The 18,994-nt window shown below is 39.9% G+C and overlaps 2 protein-coding genes across 5 annotated transcripts in view; one reads left to right on the top strand and one right to left on the bottom strand.

The window, feature by feature from the left end:
• LOC108249935 (ras-related protein Rab-26) overlaps nucleotides 1-18,994 on the top strand; it is a 115,349-nt gene that overhangs the window by 87,001 nt on the left and 9,354 nt on the right. For 2 of the 3 annotated variants that reach the window (XM_025002376.2, XM_017439606.3), the window contains 2 exons: nucleotides 12,997-13,062; nucleotides 14,540-14,596. In XM_025002376.2, coding sequence (XP_024858144.1) covers nucleotides 12,997-13,062; nucleotides 14,540-14,596 — 123 coding nt within the window. Of the gene's footprint in view, nucleotides 1-12,996; nucleotides 13,063-14,539; nucleotides 14,597-15,443; nucleotides 16,044-18,994 lie in introns of those variants that run through there. The other variant, XM_025002377.2, reaches the window with a different exon arrangement.
• On the bottom strand, nucleotides 2,921-6,539 carry LOC108249934. 2 transcript variants are annotated; one of them, XM_017439605.3, is made up of 2 exons: nucleotides 6,323-6,539; nucleotides 2,921-4,237 (listed from the first exon to the last, which is right to left on the bottom strand). In XM_017439605.3, the coding sequence occupies exon 2, from the start codon at nucleotides 4,220-4,222 to the stop codon at nucleotides 3,335-3,337; it is 888 nt and encodes a 295-aa protein (XP_017295094.1). In that variant the 5' UTR covers nucleotides 4,223-4,237; nucleotides 6,323-6,539; the 3' UTR covers nucleotides 2,921-3,334. The 2 variants fall into 2 exon arrangements, with proteins under 2 accessions (XP_017295094.1, XP_017295093.1); XM_017439604.3 differs by having other exon boundaries at nucleotides 6,319-6,537.

Below are 18,994 nucleotides of genomic sequence, written 5' to 3'. Positions count from 1 at the left end.
GGTCAGGGATCAGCTCTATGGGCTTTAAGGTGACATTTTTTTAAGCTAATTTCAGCTTTTTTCTTTTTGTTGTTTCTGCTTCTTTCAGCTAATTTTGGCTTTGTTCTTCTCATTTTCAGCTACTTTCAGCTAACTTTAGCTTTTTCAACTAATTTCTGCTTCTTTCAGCTTTTGTTCTTCTATCTTATGCAAATCTTCTTCAAATTAGCTTCTGTTTCACTTTTTGCGTTTTCATTAAACTTCAGCTGTTCAGCATATCTTCAACCGCTTTCAGCAAAATTATTCAGCAAAAAAAGCATCCACACTGCATTTTCGCAGGAAATGCAACTTCTCTAGTTAGGATATGTTTTTTTTTAGTTAAAATTTTTAATAACTGCTTTAAGGAACATTTTTTGTGTTCAGTCAAAACAGACTGATGTTATTGGTGAAAAGAAAACAAAAGGTCAAAATTACAACTGAAAATAAATTATTTTATAAAATTACTATAAATGCTGTAACAAACACCAACAATGACAGTATTGCTTACAAACGCAAGAACTAATGTGCACAATCAAAACATCTGTGTCAAATGCACATTAGATATAATTTGATGGTAATTGTATGTGACTTGCAACCTAATGAACTGCATTTCAGCTGAGAACTGACCTCTCCTCTCATGTTGGGATAACGACCAGGATAAACCTCTGCTTTTTGAACAGAATGTAACTGCAGCCTTAGCAGGCCCTCTTCCTCATCACTGGATTGTTCATCAATCGTCTCTCAGTCTGGATTATGTGTTGACTTCACCTTCTGACACTTCCTGCTCTATAGCATCTTTCATGTTAGAGTCTTGACCTTTCTCCTTGTCACCAGTGCCATGATCCAAGATCTGGTCAAGGGCCTCAATAACAGTATGTTGGTGGTTGTTGTGCTGCCACATAATGAACTGTGAACAAATCCTCAAAAACCTTTATATGCCAGAGCTGCAAGGAAAGGTTGTATATGACTGAAATGATACTGTGATTGTGAGAATGCCAACAGGTGCGTTTCTGGGGTAAAGATTCTATTAGGGACAGATTCCTGCCAGTATTGACATGGAAGCTGAAAAGGGGAGTGAGATGTTGTGTGTGAACTAAACTACATGTACAAATGCACTTGAGTCATTGCTAATATTTTGACCAGGAACATCAAGGATGTGACAAAGGAAGAAATGCATATTTCCTATTATCATTTATGTCAGTGTTTTATACTAGGATTATCTTATTTTGAAAACAGAATTACATCTCAAGCAGTAAATCATGTTATATGTGTCATGGTCTTAGCTAAGGTCTTAGCCCACATGCAGAACACCACTCAGGGGACAGAAGTAAATTTACAATTAGGTTTTATTAATTAGTCCGTCTGGACTCTGGAACAGCAGCTCAGGATTGGACACGTCACTGTGAGTGGAGACACGTGATTAGAAAAGTCTCTTGACAAGGCGGCAGAAAGAGTTCCAGACAGACAACAGCTTACAGTGGCGTGGAGTACTGGACGGCTGGGGAGAGAGGAGCAGAATCTGGGTTGGATCCAGGTGGTAATGAGGGTGAGCAGGGTTCGGTCTAGGAGGCGATCCAGGTGGTTAGGCAGCGTGGGAATCCAGGAGCGAGACGGCACGAGAAACTCTTCCAGGACTGTAGAACGGCTTGGTCATGAGAAATACTTGAACTTGAAAAAACCTGAAACAAGGCAAGCAAACATGAAATAGTTCTATGACAAGAACCAGAGCCAGGGCGGTAAGACACGTACCACTGAGTTAACACTCTGACAGTGAGGTGCTGGCTGCCAACTCCTTAAATGCCTCCTAGGTGATTGAGATGAGGAACATCTGTCTGCAGGGCCTCCAGGAGTGCTGAAGCCCCCTACTGGAGAATGACAGAATAGAACCCAAAAACCACCAGGATCACCAGACTCTGACAATATGTGATCTTGAGGTGTTATGGGGACTGTTACTACTCCTTATGTGTTCTGAATGACTCTTAGGTACTGCCACAACAAAGTTTAGCTTAAAATCTGTAAAATTGACTGAGTTGTGGCCATTTTGAATTTGCTAATGTCTGTTAGCTGTGGCAGCCATTTTGAATCAAATATTAATCAGTTGTAGATGTACTTCCAATGATTACTTTGAGAGTTTTATTAAAATCCATCTTTTAGTTCATGAGGAAGTTTCTTAAAATAGTTGACTAAAGTTAAAAAAAACTTGTGTTGCATGATCAGTTAGCACTCAGAGTTTGTAGTGAGGTCAGTGCTCTGCTTCTAAATTTCAAATTTTAGCTCAATGTCTGTAAAATTGGCTTATAGTCATTTTTGAAGGTGCATGTCATTTTTTAAGTTTTTTGTTTGTGTTTCTTAGCTATGATGGCGATTTTGAATGGGTTTGACTCCAAAAGTTAATCAGTTTTAGATGTACATCCAATGATTAGTCTTTGAGATTTTCATTAAAATAATCCACTGGTTTATGAAACATTTTGCAAACAGACAAACACACACATTCACAAAAAATAAATAAATAAAATAAAAACTTTTTGCCTTCAGAGGTGGGCAATAATAACTCACAAAATTTAAAGAAAATTATCAAAATTTATTTTGTTGGTTCAGATAACTTGTGTAGACAAAGTCATTGAATTTCATGTAAATGAGATCAAAAGAAAGGCACATTTTCTTTTACACATTTATTTTTCATTTCCCGTTTGCCATTACCTTACATTTAGTTAGTTACAATTGACATTGCACCCAGGAGTAGTGGGACAAAAAGAAAAATACAAAAAGTTTGAAAAAAAGATGCATAAAAAGACAACAAGGACACTAAAAGACAAAAAGGATACATGCAAAAACATAAAAAGACAAAAGGATTGTGAAAAAGACAAAAAAGATGGAGACTAAACAAAGGATGCATTAAAAAAACAAGAACTCTGAAAAAGAGAAAAAAGGACAAGAGAAAAAAGGACACACACAAAGAGATAAAAAGACAAAAAGAAAACATATACAGACAAAAGAAAACATATATATATATATAAATAATATGCTGAAGTAGAGCACAACGTTTTTGCTCTATCTGAGGAGATCTGTTCATTTTAATAAGCAAGAAATTGTACATAAAGTTAAATATTATAAAAATTGCAAAAAATAAAAATCACAGCTGTAATGTTCTGAAGGAGTTGAATATTTTGATACCTGAATGGCTGAAATAGCTAAAAGTGTGCTAATGTAGTTACAGTCCAAAAAGTACATAATAAACTATATAAAGAACAATAATAGCATGTATGCTGACTCAGCAATACCACTATAAAGACTATCTAAATTAGTTCTCTTACAATTAACGGCCCCTCCGTGAGGAAGCAATCAGTTGTGCTAGTTGTCTTGCAATGGCTGTTTTTTCCGGAACAGGGGGTGGCATTTTGTGTGGTGGACCGGTCCCACCTCCCTGTTCTTGAGTCACCTCATCGAAAACATCATCCGGTTCATCTGAGAGAGTGACAGGTCGGAGGAGCACAGTGCACAGCTCTTCAGGAGTCACCACAGGCAGAGCCTTTCCCAGTGATCTAAGAAAGGCTGAGGGTTCAGAGTAGCGACGGCGAGAAGGTTTGGGTCTGAGGGCTGGTTTTGGTTTGGATGAAGGCTCTGGGCTTGGAGAGCTGGGAGTCTGGACCACAGGAAGGGGGATTTGTAAAGACAGCCTTTTAGCATACTCACGGGATAAGCCAGAGCTGGATTTTGGTTGTAACTTCCAGCCAAGAGGATCGTGGCCCATGATTGACGATGTTGGGACAGAAGAAGGCAAGGAGCAGAAGGAGGTAATGGTAGAAGGTGATGCCCGTATGGGGGGGCACGAGTACCGCTTGAATGAGGATTGTGATATTGGTTGGAGGCGCAGAAGGGAGATACTTCGCTGTGGAGGTTGCGGTTCTTTCAGGATTTTCTTCACAGTAATGACAGGGGTGGTTCTGAATTCACCTAGGTCAATGGTCCAGCGTTGGTGATGGGTCCTTGTTAAGTTACAAGGTGTTGTTGAGGGCCCCTTTTTCTGGTTCTGGATGCGTGTTGGGACATACTGTGGTCTCTCTTTGTGGACACCGTTCTGCACTCTGACACTCACAGAATTATAATGTTCCACTTTTTTACTCATCTGCTTACACGTGGCACAGAGACCCCCAAAAGGGACTGAATCCACAGTATCAATCACAACAGAGGAGCATTTACTCATCTTTTTCTGTGGGGTCTGAAAGAGAGCAAAAAAACAGAAAGATTAAAGGCCTAGTATACTTTGAAGGAATGTATGTCATCTGCTGCTTTTTAGACTATGATCATCTTATGTTGAGAAATGAGTTGTAGCTGTTGATCAAACCTTGTGAATGACATTATGTGCAATGTCATGTGATCTGTGAGGGCTTGAAGTATGTATTGAGGATGACTCTCAGCTACTACCACACCAAATTTTAGCTCAATATCTGTAAAAATGACTGCATTGTAGCTTTTTGTGTAGCCTAAGTTTGATTAGCTGGTGACCATCTTGAATTGAGTTGACTCCAAAAGGTAATAATTTATAGATCTACAACCTTTTTGTTTTATTTCTGAAAGTTTCATTAAAATCTGTGCAGTGGTTCATGCGGTGTGTTGCTGACAGTCAGAATTGGCTGGTAGTGTTGGCAAAATTTCCAATATAGTAATTGAGTGTTCATATTGTGTTCAAAGTATGCATTGAGGATGACTCTCAGCTATCACCACACCAGATTTTAGTTTAATATCTGCAAAACTGGCTGAGTTGTAGCCATTTTTGTATTTGCTAAGGTAGCTTATCTGTGGCAGCCATTTTGAATCAGGTTGACATTCAGTGATTAATTTCTGATTACTTTCATCTGCATGTGTTCAATGGTTCAGGATATATTTTGCTAAAGGTACAGATGGCTGAACACATTCACACTCACACACTCTCACACACACAGAGAAAAAACATTATCACATTTTCACCTTCTCTGGTGGGAGATAATAAAACAGGAAACAGGTATTTCGAATGTTGTATTTTTGAAAAGAGGAACAGCAGACGCCCATTTTGACTTCTCACATGACGTTTCACAAGTTTCACATTTCAAAACTTTTATTTCTTGCAGGTATGTCAACACTCAGGTCAGTCTGTCAAGATCATTACTGATCATATAAATTCCAATCATTTTACATTAAAAGAGCATTTTAACTGATTTATACTTAAGCACATTAATACTACATTTCTTCAAGGTTTAGTCTGACATGAAACCAAGTTGTCCTTTTTAAACAGTCATAATTCTTGTGTAAAAATGTTATTAATCAAGAATTTTTTTAGAATGTTCTTTTAACTTTTGTTTTAAACAATCTAATTAAAAATATTCATTTAATTACTAGAATTTCTTGACAGAATGCATGTTGCCCACTTCCTTTCATGCCGGAGTTTTAGGCTAAGATAATCTTGTAAAGAGAAATGACATTAGGGGAGATCTCATGAGGTATAGTGATATAGTGAGCTCTCATTAGAAGCGCTAGTGCTGGAAGTATGTGTTGTGAGTGACTCTCAGCTACTACCACACATAATTTTAGCTCAGTAACTGTAAATCTAGCTGAGGTGTAGCTATGTTTGTGTGTTCAGTTGACTGTTGACTATTGCAGCCATCTTGAATTGGGTCGACTCCAAAGGTTTTTCAGTTGTACAGTCACATCCAGTAAGCTGGTTTCTGTGAGTTCCACTGAAATATTTCCAATTGTTTGTGAGACATTTTGCTAACAGATAGACACAGTCAAACCTAATATTTATAAACAAACTTAAAAACAATTTGTATAAAGCTCACAGTATGTTGTGAATGACTCAGCTAATTTTAGCTCAATAATCTGTCAAACTGACTGCGGTAACACCATTTTTGAGTCAAATAGCTCACTGGCCATCATGATTGGCATTGAACCCAAAAGGTAATCATTTTTAGATGTACATCCAATGATTACTCTCTGAGAGTTTTTTTAAATCTTGTTTATGAGATATTTTGCTGAAACTACAGACAAAAGAACACCCAAATACACGCAGACCCACACAAGCACAGGGGCAAACTCATAATGCCTGCACCAAAAGTGAAAGTGCCATTAAAATAGTGAAATTGATTAAATAAAATAAACCAAGTATTCTAATTATTGAAAGTTAACTTCTTCATTGCCTTTTATCTAAATGATCACTGTAAAATGTACATCTAAAATAAAAGTCACAAATTACTACGGCTTATATTGAGCTTTCAGCTAATGCCACAAAGGGAAATACAGTTTAAAATGTAAGATATTGTTTACCTACAGCGCAGCGTTGATCTTAGCTCCTTCGCTCTTTGCTAGTCTGTCTTAAAATTTTTGTCTCCATCTGTTTCCCTTCTATAAACCCACCCAAATCTAAACCACAACTTCCTCAAATGTACACCCTGAAAGCCACAGATTCCTCATTTCAGACTCAATCATACACACCCTCCCAGACAAATACCAGTTTGGGAGGGTGAACAGCCGTTTTCATAAACCATGAAGTAAGAAGATTGTGTAGAAGATGTTTCAGAAACACAGTTACACAACTCTTCAACTGTTAATCTCCATCTCACTGATGTACCTTACACAAACCCCACGCAAATTCACCATGTTGTCCACAGCTGATCACATGGTTTTCCCCATCTATGGTTCCAAAAAAGAGCCAATATGAAAGAACTGTGGACCAATTTGGAAAACACACACACCAAAGAAAACTCTTGTGGCCACCAGGTTACAAAAAAGGGAATCCATAAAACAAGATGAAACGAAGCACCCTACACCCCTAAACATGCTGGAGCAGTGGTGAAACAGATGCAACTTATTTGCTGACTCAGAGGTTCCCTGAAATGGATGGATTGTCTTCCTGCCTGTGTTTTGAGCGTCTCGAGCAGGGTAGTGTGGGTAGTATTGAATGTCAGTGGAAACCACTGTAACACTGTCAGTAACATGTTTTGTGGACCCAATGAGCTGTGCTGGTATGACAGTCTGAACACCAAACCTAACAGCAATGTACAGCAGAAGTTGCCATGGTTACTTTGCCTAAAAGAATCTGACTTCCTCATTAGACAGCCAGCTCCAACAGTCTTCAGGTAGTTGTGGGCTTTTTGCACTGGCCTTTGCATCAGTGTTATGCGAGGGAATCTGATTCGAGGAATGTGTTGTTTTTTTTATTAAGAAAAACCACGAGTCAGGAACTGCTGCTGTAGACTTAGACTTCTAAAGGACAAACTGACCACATTTTCTTGTTCTATTGCTGTTTTTACTTTAAATGGTCTTTAATTATTGCTGTCAGTAACTTTGTTTGTTTTTTTCTTCCCATAGAAACTACACCTGCTCCAACAGTTCTGTCTCTTTCCTGTCCTCTCTAACCCCAGCCAGTCAAGCCAGGTAGATGGCTGCCCTTCTTGAGCCTGATTCTGGTTCTGTTGGAGGTTTCTTCCTGTTAAAAGGGAGTCACGCTGAGCTGAAGTGGTGCAATCCGCTGCTTTCATCGCATACATGTTGAAATAAATGGCATCTGTTTTGGAATGAGTTACACTGCATCTAAATTGAAATATGTTTTTGTTTTATTTTTGATGGATTTCTTTTGTTTGTTTTTGTTGTTGTTGTAAATCATAACAAAAAAACAAGTTGCATTTCAACTACAGCTCTGCAGCTTGTTGTTTGTTGCACTTGATACAACTGTAAAACTGTTGTTCTGTAGGCAATGTTAATTCATGATTTTATTATATTAAAGTTTATTATACAGTTATAGCTACAAATACAATACAACAAATAGTACATTAGGTAATTATGTATGATTGTAAATCAATTTGATGTCAGTGTTATGGAGACAGATGATGCTATTCAAACTTTCTCAGCAAAAACCCACACAACTGTGCTGTTTATCAAATTAGATTCAGATGTGTTCAGTATTTATTTATGCTACACCTGACTGAATACTCAGAGCAAAACTATGAAGTACTGATGTATTCAAGTAGTATTGGTAATGCTACAACACAAGGTTGTCCCTCTGCTCTTCTTCTTATTACTTATTTAAACAGGTAATCTCATTGAGACAAGTAGTCTTATTTGCAAGAGAGACATGTAACAGATACAGAATAGTTACAAAATACCAATACAATAATCATAAAAACAAAAACATTATCTTGACATTTAAAAAGGAGAAAACAAAACCTAAAAACAAGAACAAGCTGGATTTTCCCATTTTCTTTGAAATGTGTTTAAAATATCCCAAGGGGATCAAATTGGACAATTTGAATTCTCACTGCAGTCTATTCCAGAAAGATGGAGCATTAAATAAGAAGGCTTTTTTTCCAAGATCTGTGCAAACTGAAGGGACACTGAAAGAAATAAAATCCTGGGAGTTCAGGCTGTGACTGTACTGTCTTTGTGATATCTTAGAATATAGATAAGAAGGCAGCAGGCCTTAGATGGATTTGCAAATAAAGGTATACCAATGTAAAAGTCTGTGGGTAGATGATGACCAGTTTATCAACAAATATAGACTACAGTTGTGTGGGAGAGGTTTACATTTTGTTATCTGCTACCTTCTTCTTCAATCAGTACTTTTCCTTGTCAGCCTGTCACACCCATCTTTAACTGTTCCTGGTTTACAATTAATCACCTGTGTCCAAATTTTCATTAGCTTATATATTCTGGTTCTTTGCTTTCCATTGCTGCTGGTTCATTGTTGGTACTATGCCACAGTCAAGTCCTCTCCTTGTCTCGTCACAATCTTGTGTAAACTCTTTTTTTTTTTTTTGCAAGTTTTGCTGCCACGTCAGCTTTTTGTTTTCACCTTTACTATTAATAAATCAGTTTTAGTTTTTAAAGCAAATGAGCCTGTAGTCTGGGGTGCTCTCTGTCACATCTGTCAGGTTGAGTCTCTCCGATTTGTTAGACACAATTCTAGAGTTCTCAGGTTAAATGCTGAGGTTGTCCTGAAAGAGAAATGTTGCAACTTCAACAAAACCTATTTGAGTCATTTAAGCAATTTGTGATTTGAGATAAGTAATACTCCCATTTTGCTTTCCTAATAGCTGCTGTACACTGGTTTTGTAAATGTCAAAAATGCAGCCAATCAGATTCAGAGCCAGATTTTCTTGCACATGCCTAAAGCTGGTTTCTCTTGTGCACAAGATTTGCTAACTCAGTGGTCAATCTAGGACTAACTTAACCCTTTACTCTTCTCTGCTGAAAAGAAGCATGTTTAAACTAGGCCAGCAATCAATAAAATATGATTTGTTAAAATTAAATAGATCCTGCAGAAAAGCCTACACATTTAAGTGCTTCATGAGTCATCTTTTGAACACAAGTCCCTAGCTGCACCCACTATGCAGTGATCACTTTAGTCAATAGAAAATACACCTACTGCTGAGTATCTATATTGCATATCTGTAATAAAAAGATCAATAAGAGATTATTTTTTTTGCCATTTAGGATTTAGACATGTGGGATTTTCAATTTGTGTAAAATTAAGAGACAATAAGCTTTAAAAATCATCAGACACTGATGTAAGCCAATCCCAACTGAAATCACCTACCAGGATAATTTCTTGAGATTGGAAATCAGATAATTGCTGAAATAATGAGGCCAGGGTATCAGCGGTAGCAGATAGAGGTCTATAACAGGTGACTACAGTCAAAAACTGCCTACTCAATATATCAATGTTTAAAGCTAGAAATGTAATCTTTCTTGGAACCAAGTCAGAGATGATAACATGCACCTTGAGGTAAGATCTAACATACACTGCCACACCACTTAATTTCCTAGGGCAGTCTGATTGTTAGATGTTGAACCAATTTAATGACACATCCTTACCTTGAAAACCATGTTTCAGAAATGGCAATAATGTCAGCTTTATCAAAATCAACCCAGATCTGCAGTAAATCTAGTTTTTGTAGTAGGCTACAAGCATTTATATGTAAAATGTGCAAGCCAAATATATTCTTAAAATCCACAGGTGTGTAAAAAGTAATCTTTAGATGTATATCTACAGCTGGTTAAGAGTTGAAGTCAACCAAATTCAAGATGACCACCACAGATGACTGATATTAGTAAACACAAAAATGGCTTTAACTCAGCCCATTTTACAGATATTGGGACAATTTTGGTGTGGTATTAGCTGTGAGTCATTCACAACGCATACTCTGAGCACTAACAGATCACAATTTAACTTTAGATCGCACATTTTGCAAGGTTTGACCAAAATGTCTACAACTTCCTAATTTCTCAACACAAGATGACCTTAACTACAATTCTGTCAGGAAAGGCAGCAGGCAATATGCATTCCTTGAAGGCACACCTGACTTTTAAATTGTATGTTTTATGACCTTCTTTGCCAGATCTGTCTTTAAGAAAGTATTTTGAACTTAATGAGACTTTTACCAGGATAAATAAAATGTAAATTAGTAATAATAAATGTTTTGTATTATTTTATCCCTAACTCTGTTGTATTAATGGGGAACAGTTTGATGATCATTATTTACTGTATACTGCAGAAGCTCCATTTCCCCCACACTTTATTTATGTATGCAACATGTTTGTTTCTCTTTTCCTTAAGAAAACCAAACATGTGCATTTGTTTGTTATTGAAACCGAACAAAGTGAACTCAGTTTTGGATGCAAAGTAGAGCACTCTGACATTTTATACCATCCTGTTCAAATAATGATTTCCAAATAACATCAGTTTGTGGGGGAAAAGTATGTCATTAAATGTTATTAATTTTTCACGTTTTCCTTTTTTGATTGCTAGGTAAAGTTCTTTTTACAAAAGAATAGTGACACCTTGCTGAAGTTTTCAATGACACAACTGTTTCCGTCACACAGATAAAAATATAGATGATATATATCTGCAGAGCTGTGCAGTGTGGTCAGGTTTTACAGTTTTGCACAGCAGATAAAAGCTTCAGAAAACAAAACCTAATGCAATGTTTTTACAGTTTTTTTATTTTATTTTTGTAGAATGACTGAATCAAATTTAACACTTGCAATTGAATACAATTCAGAGCTCGTCTCTAATTGCTTTGGCTTGAGATTTTTTTCTCCCACTTTTTTGTAAAAGCAGTACAAATGTCTGGTATTTTCCAACTGGTCGAACCCTGCTGCAGTATGCCACAGGTAGAGATAAATCTCTCACAATTCAGTAAGAGGCTAGCTTTCCTGAGTGGGAACCTTTGAAAATTGATAAACAGCAGGTTGCAGAAGCCTGGTGGACTTCTTTGTAACAACATACCACAGAAAGAAAAATGTTAGCACAGTGGTATTGCTGCCTGTCTTTGGAACAGACAATCAACTTCAAAAACTCAGTAAAGCAACTTCAAGCAACCTACAGGGCTATGCACTGGCAATACAGTTATATAACACACACATAAGTGAAGTGAAATTTATTTATATAACACTTTTCTGCAACAAGGCGATTCAAAGTACTTTTTTTTACATAAGCACCTAGCTCACCCTATTTTGCTACACGTTTCACTTCACTTCAAGCTTGGCTCCTCTACCAGAGACCTGGGAGTATCTTAGCTGCTTAGCTTAGCTTTCCTAGGACTGCACTCTTCTGGGCAGAGATCTGTGAGTGGCTCCAACAGATCACAGAGTCACAGCACTGAGTGCTTCAGTGATCACTGGTACCACTGAGACCTTGACTTTCCACAACTTCTCTATTTCCTCTTTCAGGCCTTGGTATTTCTGCACCTTCTTCCTGATGTTACAGCCACTTGGGATTGCTAAATTTATCCCCACTGCCTCCTTTTGTATATTATTGACCATCACAATGTCCGGCTGGTTAACCATCACCTGTTTGTCAGTCTGGATCTGTAGTTTCTCCATGGCTAGCCTAACATTAGCCTGAAGTGGGTGTTTTGGTCCATCTAGGTCTCCTTTATAACAAGAATGCAGTAACTTGTCTATCTTGCTGTTGAGAGAGCATGAATTGGCAAGCTGGACAGCTGGCTTGATCAGCCTTTAGCCCTATTCTCTTCCCCTTTTCTGCTTCCCGTGCTGCCTGCCTCTGCATCTTCTTTACAGGGGAATGGTAAGTACTTGGTTGTGCCTGACTTCCTTGCAGCCTCATCCTGGTTGCCATTTGCCTGAGAGATTTGTAGCTGTCCTGGATATCTGCAACATTGCCTTCAGGTAATTCAACCCCTCAGTTGTGATCACCTTGCCTCTCTTGGATGACATTCAACTGTATTTAACCAGTCTGAATTACATTCTAATGTCCTTGTTGTATATCCTGGTGAGGTGAATCAGTGACTCAGAGTCTCACTCATTTTTGGCATACAGCTTGATGTCATTCATGTAGAGAAAGTGAGTAATGACTGTTCTACTTTGGAACCGTTATACATAGCCATTCTTTGAGATGATCTGGCTGAGGGGGTTTAGGCTCATGCAGAACAGGAGTGGGGACAAAGCATCACTTTGGAACATGCCACACTTGATGCTGGCTTGTGAAACTGGCTTTGAAAATGGGCTGGGCTGTTTCACTTAACTTCATGCTTAGGTCCTCTCCCTGAGACCTGTGAGATATACACACACACACACATATATATATATATATATATATATATATATATATATATATATATAAATTGCAAATGTAACTAAGGTATCATAAATATAAGGGTTCTTATCACTATGACCCAGAGAAAACTACTTGAATCCAGAATGTCTATGATAACATATTCATCTGTGAAGATGATGTCTCTTTGTTATGCCATTTTGAGTCTTGATGCTACTTTCAGAGATCCATATTGCCAGACTGTCTGTGATATGTAATGCCATAATTATGTTTGTAAAATAAATTTTCTCCAGCTGCTAATTCTTGAGTCCTTGGTTTAATTATGAAGTAAGAAACAAAACAACGACAACAACACTATCTTCCATTGCATTTTCTTGATTATCTTCTGTTTAGTATTTGTTTACCACATTTTGCTCTTTGTCCTTTAACAGGCATGGCTCACAGAGATTCATGAGAATGCCCAGCAAGATGTGGTCATCATGCTGCTGGGCAACAAGGTGAGATCTTGTTGGCAACACAGAGAGGGATGGACAGATGAATTTATAGAAGGTGGGATTAAAGCCTCATGTAGCGGAATTGGAGTGTACAGTCAGTTCACCCGCTTCGGATGTTATCATCCCATAGAATGGTCTCAGTTGGTCCCTGCTCTGCCTGCTAGCAGGCTCAGTATGTTGTTATCAACCATTCGTATCGGTGATCACAGCTGCTTGTCGCTAATAGGACCATTTTTTTTTTTACCTTTTTTAAAAAAACTTTATTTACAATTTTTCTGCTAATTTGAACAGGATATTAAGAATTTACTAAAAATACAAAAGCCAAACGTATTTGTCATAAGATTTTAATTTGGTATTTAAAAACAACTCACTAAAATCTAAAACCGGAGTTAACAAGTTAACAAGCTAACAAAAAAAAACAAAAAAACTCCGGTTTAGGGTTAGGGTTAGTGAGTTTTATCTCTCCTTTGGGTTGTTGACACTTGTTTAATGCTTCCTAATGAGGCCAACATGTGAGTTGTTTTGATCAAATGTTCTAAGGTATGAATGGTTGTGATACTGCCTGGAAAACTGAGTCAAGGCTGCACTGTAGGTGTTCAAATGATGGAACCTGAGACCACCTCCTCAGTTTGTTGGTTTTTTATGTTTAAGCTGTATGTAGATGGCGTCTTTCATTCCTTTTTCAAATCACCCATCTTCCCTGTCTAAAATGTGCACATTACTGTTCTCACAAGAATGTTCCTTGTCCTTGAGATGTAGATGAACTGCTGAGTCTTGACCTGACAAGCTGCTCTTCTGTATTGTGCCATCCATCTGCCGTTTTGTTTCTCCAATATAGAGGTCTGAATATTCCTTGCTGCACTGAGCTGCATACAACACACTGAAATCTTGTGGTTAGGTGTTTGTCTTTGGGGTAATTCAGTCTGTCTGAGACTGCTCTTAGGTTTGAAATGCATTGGAATGATCTGCTTGGAAACAAAACTTCTGAGTTTTTTTCAGATACTTCAGCCACATATGGAATGACAATGTTCTTTTGATTGTTTTTCTTTTTTCCTTCATTTGGTTGAGTTGAGTGTTTTCCTGATTTCCTGGATGCCGTAATGTAAACCCAGTTAGGGTAGCCACAAGTTTGACGTACTGCTTTAATGTGTTTGTGCTTCTTGTCCTTTCCATCTGTCCTCGTGGGGATGTGTTTAGCTCAATGCTGTACAGTTCTGATGACTGACAGTTTGGGTGGTGTGATTCAAAAAGCAGATATTGGGCCTCTGTGTGTAATATTCCTGTAGATTTTGAAGCCGAGGCTTCCATCTGTCTCACCAAAATAGCTACCACTTAGATAATTCTGAGTCATTTCACACATTTGAGTCTTCATAAGCAAAGAAGACTTTTTGACTAGATCTCCAGATTATTTTACTAGACAGTCGGGCTGTTGTAAGACATGTGACAAGTGGTTTCTAATTTCGTTCTGTTTGTGTTCCAGGCTGACTCCACACATGACAGAAAGGTGAAGCGGGAGGAGGGCGAGAAGCTGGCAAAGGTGAGCCTTCTATAAAACACACTGACAATACACTGGCAGTGGGACACATGTAACAAAAATAAAAAGGTACTTTTTCCACACACACACAGCAACACAGCAATCAAAGCTCCTTCTGTGTCACCAGAATGTCATGATTAGTCTGTACAGTTAATGTGCTGTCAATGCACATAATGCTATCATTTAAATGAATGGTTGGCTCTTGCTGAATTAATTTTTCTCAGCAGGAAAACTAAGACATTCTGACACCGACACACTAAATGACTACATCTGGGGTTAGTTTTCATTAACTGTACTAGCTTTTGCTTAGAATGTACAAAAATTGGAAGAAAATTAGTTTTAAAGGCCGGCGAGATCAACTTCACACATGGAATAAGCATAAATCATGCGATTCTCTGTCTTGTATGGCAGGCATCCTTCCATTCATTGTGATGTGTGATTTCTGTTAAAAATTGGAAATTTTCCCATAAAATCAGCACAATAGTTCAAGTTTGTTTGTCATATGCTTTAAGTACAGTATACGTGAAATGTATTTTGCACTGGCTATCTCCATAAAAACTCAAAACTAGAAATAAAAGTCAAACAAGGGCAGCCTTTAAAAAACATTCCCTGAAAAAAATACTAGAACATTATAAAAATACATAAAAGCTCACCATATCAGCGGTTTACAGTATTCACATACATTTAGGAGTCAGTGTTCATGTGTGTGACAGCTGTAGGATTAAATCTGTCTCTGATTCATGAGGTCCGGGCATAAATACAGCGTAGGCGCCTCCCTGAGTGGAGGAGAGAGAACTGATTCTGCTCCGGATGGCATGAGTCCTTCATGATACTTAATGCTTTCCTCCAGTGTAGGAGTCTTCTATCTGAGGTGGTGAAGAACCAGTGATTCGAGAAGCAGTTTTAACAGTCTTCATTAGTGATTTGTGATGTGTCCATGACAAACAAGTATTTATCCAGTTAGGACTCTTTCTATTGTAGAAATTAATCAAGGATTTTTATTTGGACATACTGTAATGTTTTAGGCACCTCAGAAAATAAAGTGGCTGTTTTATGTTGTGTTCTTGGGTCACACAGTGAATGCATTTTAATTCTGTTCGGTTACAGTTATTGCTTCTTGTTGCTAGAAGGCGCTGCTGTGACGGCACAAGTCAAAAGAAACTGTGTTAAATAAAAGTATAGAGCAAGAACACTGTTCTGTAATGATGCCTTAACAATTACTGTAATAAATTTTGGATTTTAACTGTCATCTCCTGTTTTGTTACAACCACCACAACATTGTGCTTTCTTTATCACAAAGTATGTGTACAAGGACTGTGAGAGGGAAGTTGGAAATAAAAATGCCAAAAAACTTGAAGTTGTTTACAATTTCACTTCCTGAATTGCTTATGAGATCAGGAGGGCTTTTATTCTTCTAAAATCAACAATAATCTCTTTGTTTTTGTCTGCATTCATGGCAGGGTTTCCCCCAGTGTATTATAAGCTTCTGCTTGTTTATTGTAAAAAACGTCTTTTTTTTTTTTCAACCCGCACCCCGAAATCGCTACTGTTCTCTACCTCTTAACACGATATCACCTACTACAACATACAACATGTTGTGGAGAAAGGGTCAAGATGTTGGACTCATTTCTTTTTTCGAAGTCAGAGGAGCAGTGGCGCAGACACCTGCTGACCAAGGAGAGCGCACTGACATATAAAGTGCCAAAGCAGACAACAGCTCTACAAACAGAGTCACTCTGAATCACCCCCGCGCAAAGTATGACCTGCACGCAAACATATGACTTGCACAAAACAATAAAAGACATTTTTAAGAGAAAACACCCAAAATAAATCAAAAGCCTATTTCAATGTAATGTATGTGAAAACGTTTTTATGGATCCCCTCTTATCTTTGTTTATTCTGTTAAAGTCAGTAAAGACAAAACTGTTTCTTCTTGGTGTTATTTTACTAAAAGCAGCAATCCTTGAACTTCTCTCAACACCTTCTTTGTGTACCACTAAGTATTAAACAAGCGTGCTAACGATTTCTATGATAACTGTGACTTTTACATATCAGTGTTGTGCAAATCACTAAAACTTGCATCAATATCTCATATATATCCTAGGAGCTATGCTGTCAGGGGCTTCATGCCCCTACTAGGGTCACCCAAGGCAGACAGGTCCTAGGTGAGTTGCCAGACAAAGTGCAGCCCAAAGACCCCTTATGATGAGCAACAGAATTGTACTCAGTGTTCCCTAGTCCGGATGCGGGTCACTGGGGCCCCACTCTGGAGCCAGGCCTGGAGGTGGGGCACGTTGGCGAGCGCCTGGTGGGCGGGATTTCGCCCATGGAGCCCGGCCGGGCACAGCCCAAAGAGGTCACATGGGTCCCCCTTCCCATGGGCTCACCACCTATGGGAGGGGCCAAAGGGGTCGGGTGCAATGTGGGATGGGTAGTGGCCGAAGGCGGGGACCTTGGCGGTCTGATCCTCGGCTACAGAAGCTGGCTCTTGGGACATGGAATGTCACCTCTCTGGTGGGGAAGGAGCCTGAGCTGGTGTGTGAGGTTGAGAGGTTCCGGCTAGAAATAGTCAGGCTCACCTCAACGCACGGCTCTGGCTCTGGAACCAGTCTCCTTGAGAGGGGTTGGACACTCTTTCACTCTGGAGTTGTCCCCGGTGAGAGGCGCCGAGCAGGAGTGGGCATACTTGTTGCCCCCCATCTTGGTGCCTGTACGTTGGGGTTTACCCCGGTGAACGAGAGGGTAGCCTCCCTCCGCCTACGTGTGGGGGGACGGGTCCTGATTGTTGTTTGCNCTTATGCACCCAACAGCAGTTCAGAATACCCACCCTTTTTGGAGTCCTTGGAAGGGTTACTGGAGGGTGCCCCTCCTGGGGACTCCCTTGTTCTNCTGGGGGACTTCAACGCTCACGTGGGCAATGACAGTGAGACCTGGAGGGGTGTGGTTGGGAGGAATGGCCCCCCTGATCTGAACCCGAACGGTGTTCTGTTGTTGGACTTCTGTGCTCGTCATGGATTGTCCATAACGAACACCATGTTCAAACATAAGGGTGTCCATATGTGCTCTTGGCACCAGGACACCCTAGGTTGCAGTTCATGACTTTGTTGACTTTGACTTTGACAGTTCATGACTTTGTTGTTGTTTCATCTGATCTGCAGCCACATGTCTTGGACACTCGGTGTGAAGAGAGGGGCAGAGCTGTCAACTGACCACTACCTGGTGGTGAGCTGGCTCCAATGGTAGGGGAGAAAGCCTGTCAGACCTGGCAGGCCCAAACGAGCTTTGAACAAGTCCTGGGGGAGACGGGGGACATTGAGTCCGACTGGGCCATGTTCTGTGCCTCTATTGTCCAGGCAGTTGACCGGAGCTGTGGCGACAAGGTGGTTGGTGCCTGTCGTGGCGGCAACCCTCGAACCTGCTGGTGGACAGCGGCGGTGAGGGATGCGGTCAGGCTTAAGGAGGAGTTTTATCAGGCCTTCTTGGCTTGTGGGACTCCAGAAGCAGTTGACGGGTACTGGCAGTCCAAGCAGTATGCGGCTCGGGTGGTCGCTGAGGCAAAAACTCGGGCATGGGAGGAGTTCGGAGAGGCCATGAAAAAAGACTTCCGTATGGCTTCGAGGCGATTCTGGTCCACCATACGGCGTCTCAGGAGGGGAAAGCAGTGCAGCACCAACACTGTTTAGAGTGGGGGTGGTGTGCTGCTGACCTCAACTCTGGATGTTGTGGCTCGGTGGGCGGAATAATTTGATCTCCTGAATCCCACCAGCACGTCTTCCATTGAGGAGGCAGAGCCTGGAGACTTTTGGTCAGGCTCTCCAATCTCCAGTGCTGATGTCACCGAGGTGGTTAAAAAGCTCGCCCGGAGTTCCTTAAGGCTCTGGATGTTGTAGGGTTGTGTTGGCTAACGTGACTCTGCAATATTGCGTGGACATCAGGGGCAGTTCCCCTGGATTGGTAGACTGGGGTGGTGGTCCCCTTATTTAAAAAGTGTGTTCCAACCACAGATGGATCACACTTCTAAGCCTCCCTGGTAAGGTCTATTCGTGGGTTCTGGAGAGGAGGGTCCATCGAATAGTCAAACCTCAGATTTAGGACCAGCTCTATCATTCTCAAATCTTAATCTTAGGATTGTGTCTCTGCTTTTTGCAGATGATGTGATCTTATTGGCTTCATCAGGCTGTGATCTACAGCTTTCCCTGGAGCGGTTCGCAGCCGAGTGTGAAGCAGCTGGGATGAGGATCAGTGCCTCCAAATCCGAGGCCATGGTCTTGAGCCGGAAAAGGGTAGAGTGCCTTCTCCGAGTCGGGGAGGATGTCCTGCCCCAAGTGGAGGAGTTTAAGTATCTCGGGGTCTTGTTCATGAATGAGGGAAAAATGGAGCGGGAGATCGACAGGCGGATTG

This window comes from Kryptolebias marmoratus, linkage group LG2, assembly GCF_001649575.2.
Source record: "Kryptolebias marmoratus isolate JLee-2015 linkage group LG2, ASM164957v2, whole genome shotgun sequence".
Taxonomy (NCBI): Eukaryota; Metazoa; Chordata; class Actinopteri; order Cyprinodontiformes; family Rivulidae; genus Kryptolebias; species Kryptolebias marmoratus.
This window is presented reverse-complemented; position numbering and strand designations above follow the sequence as displayed.

Excerpts from the sequence above, each read along its gene's own strand:
- LOC108249934 (XM_017439605.3), bottom strand. The coding sequence starts at position 4,222 with ATGAGTAAATGCTCCTCTGTTGTGATTGATACTGTGGATTCAGTCCCT.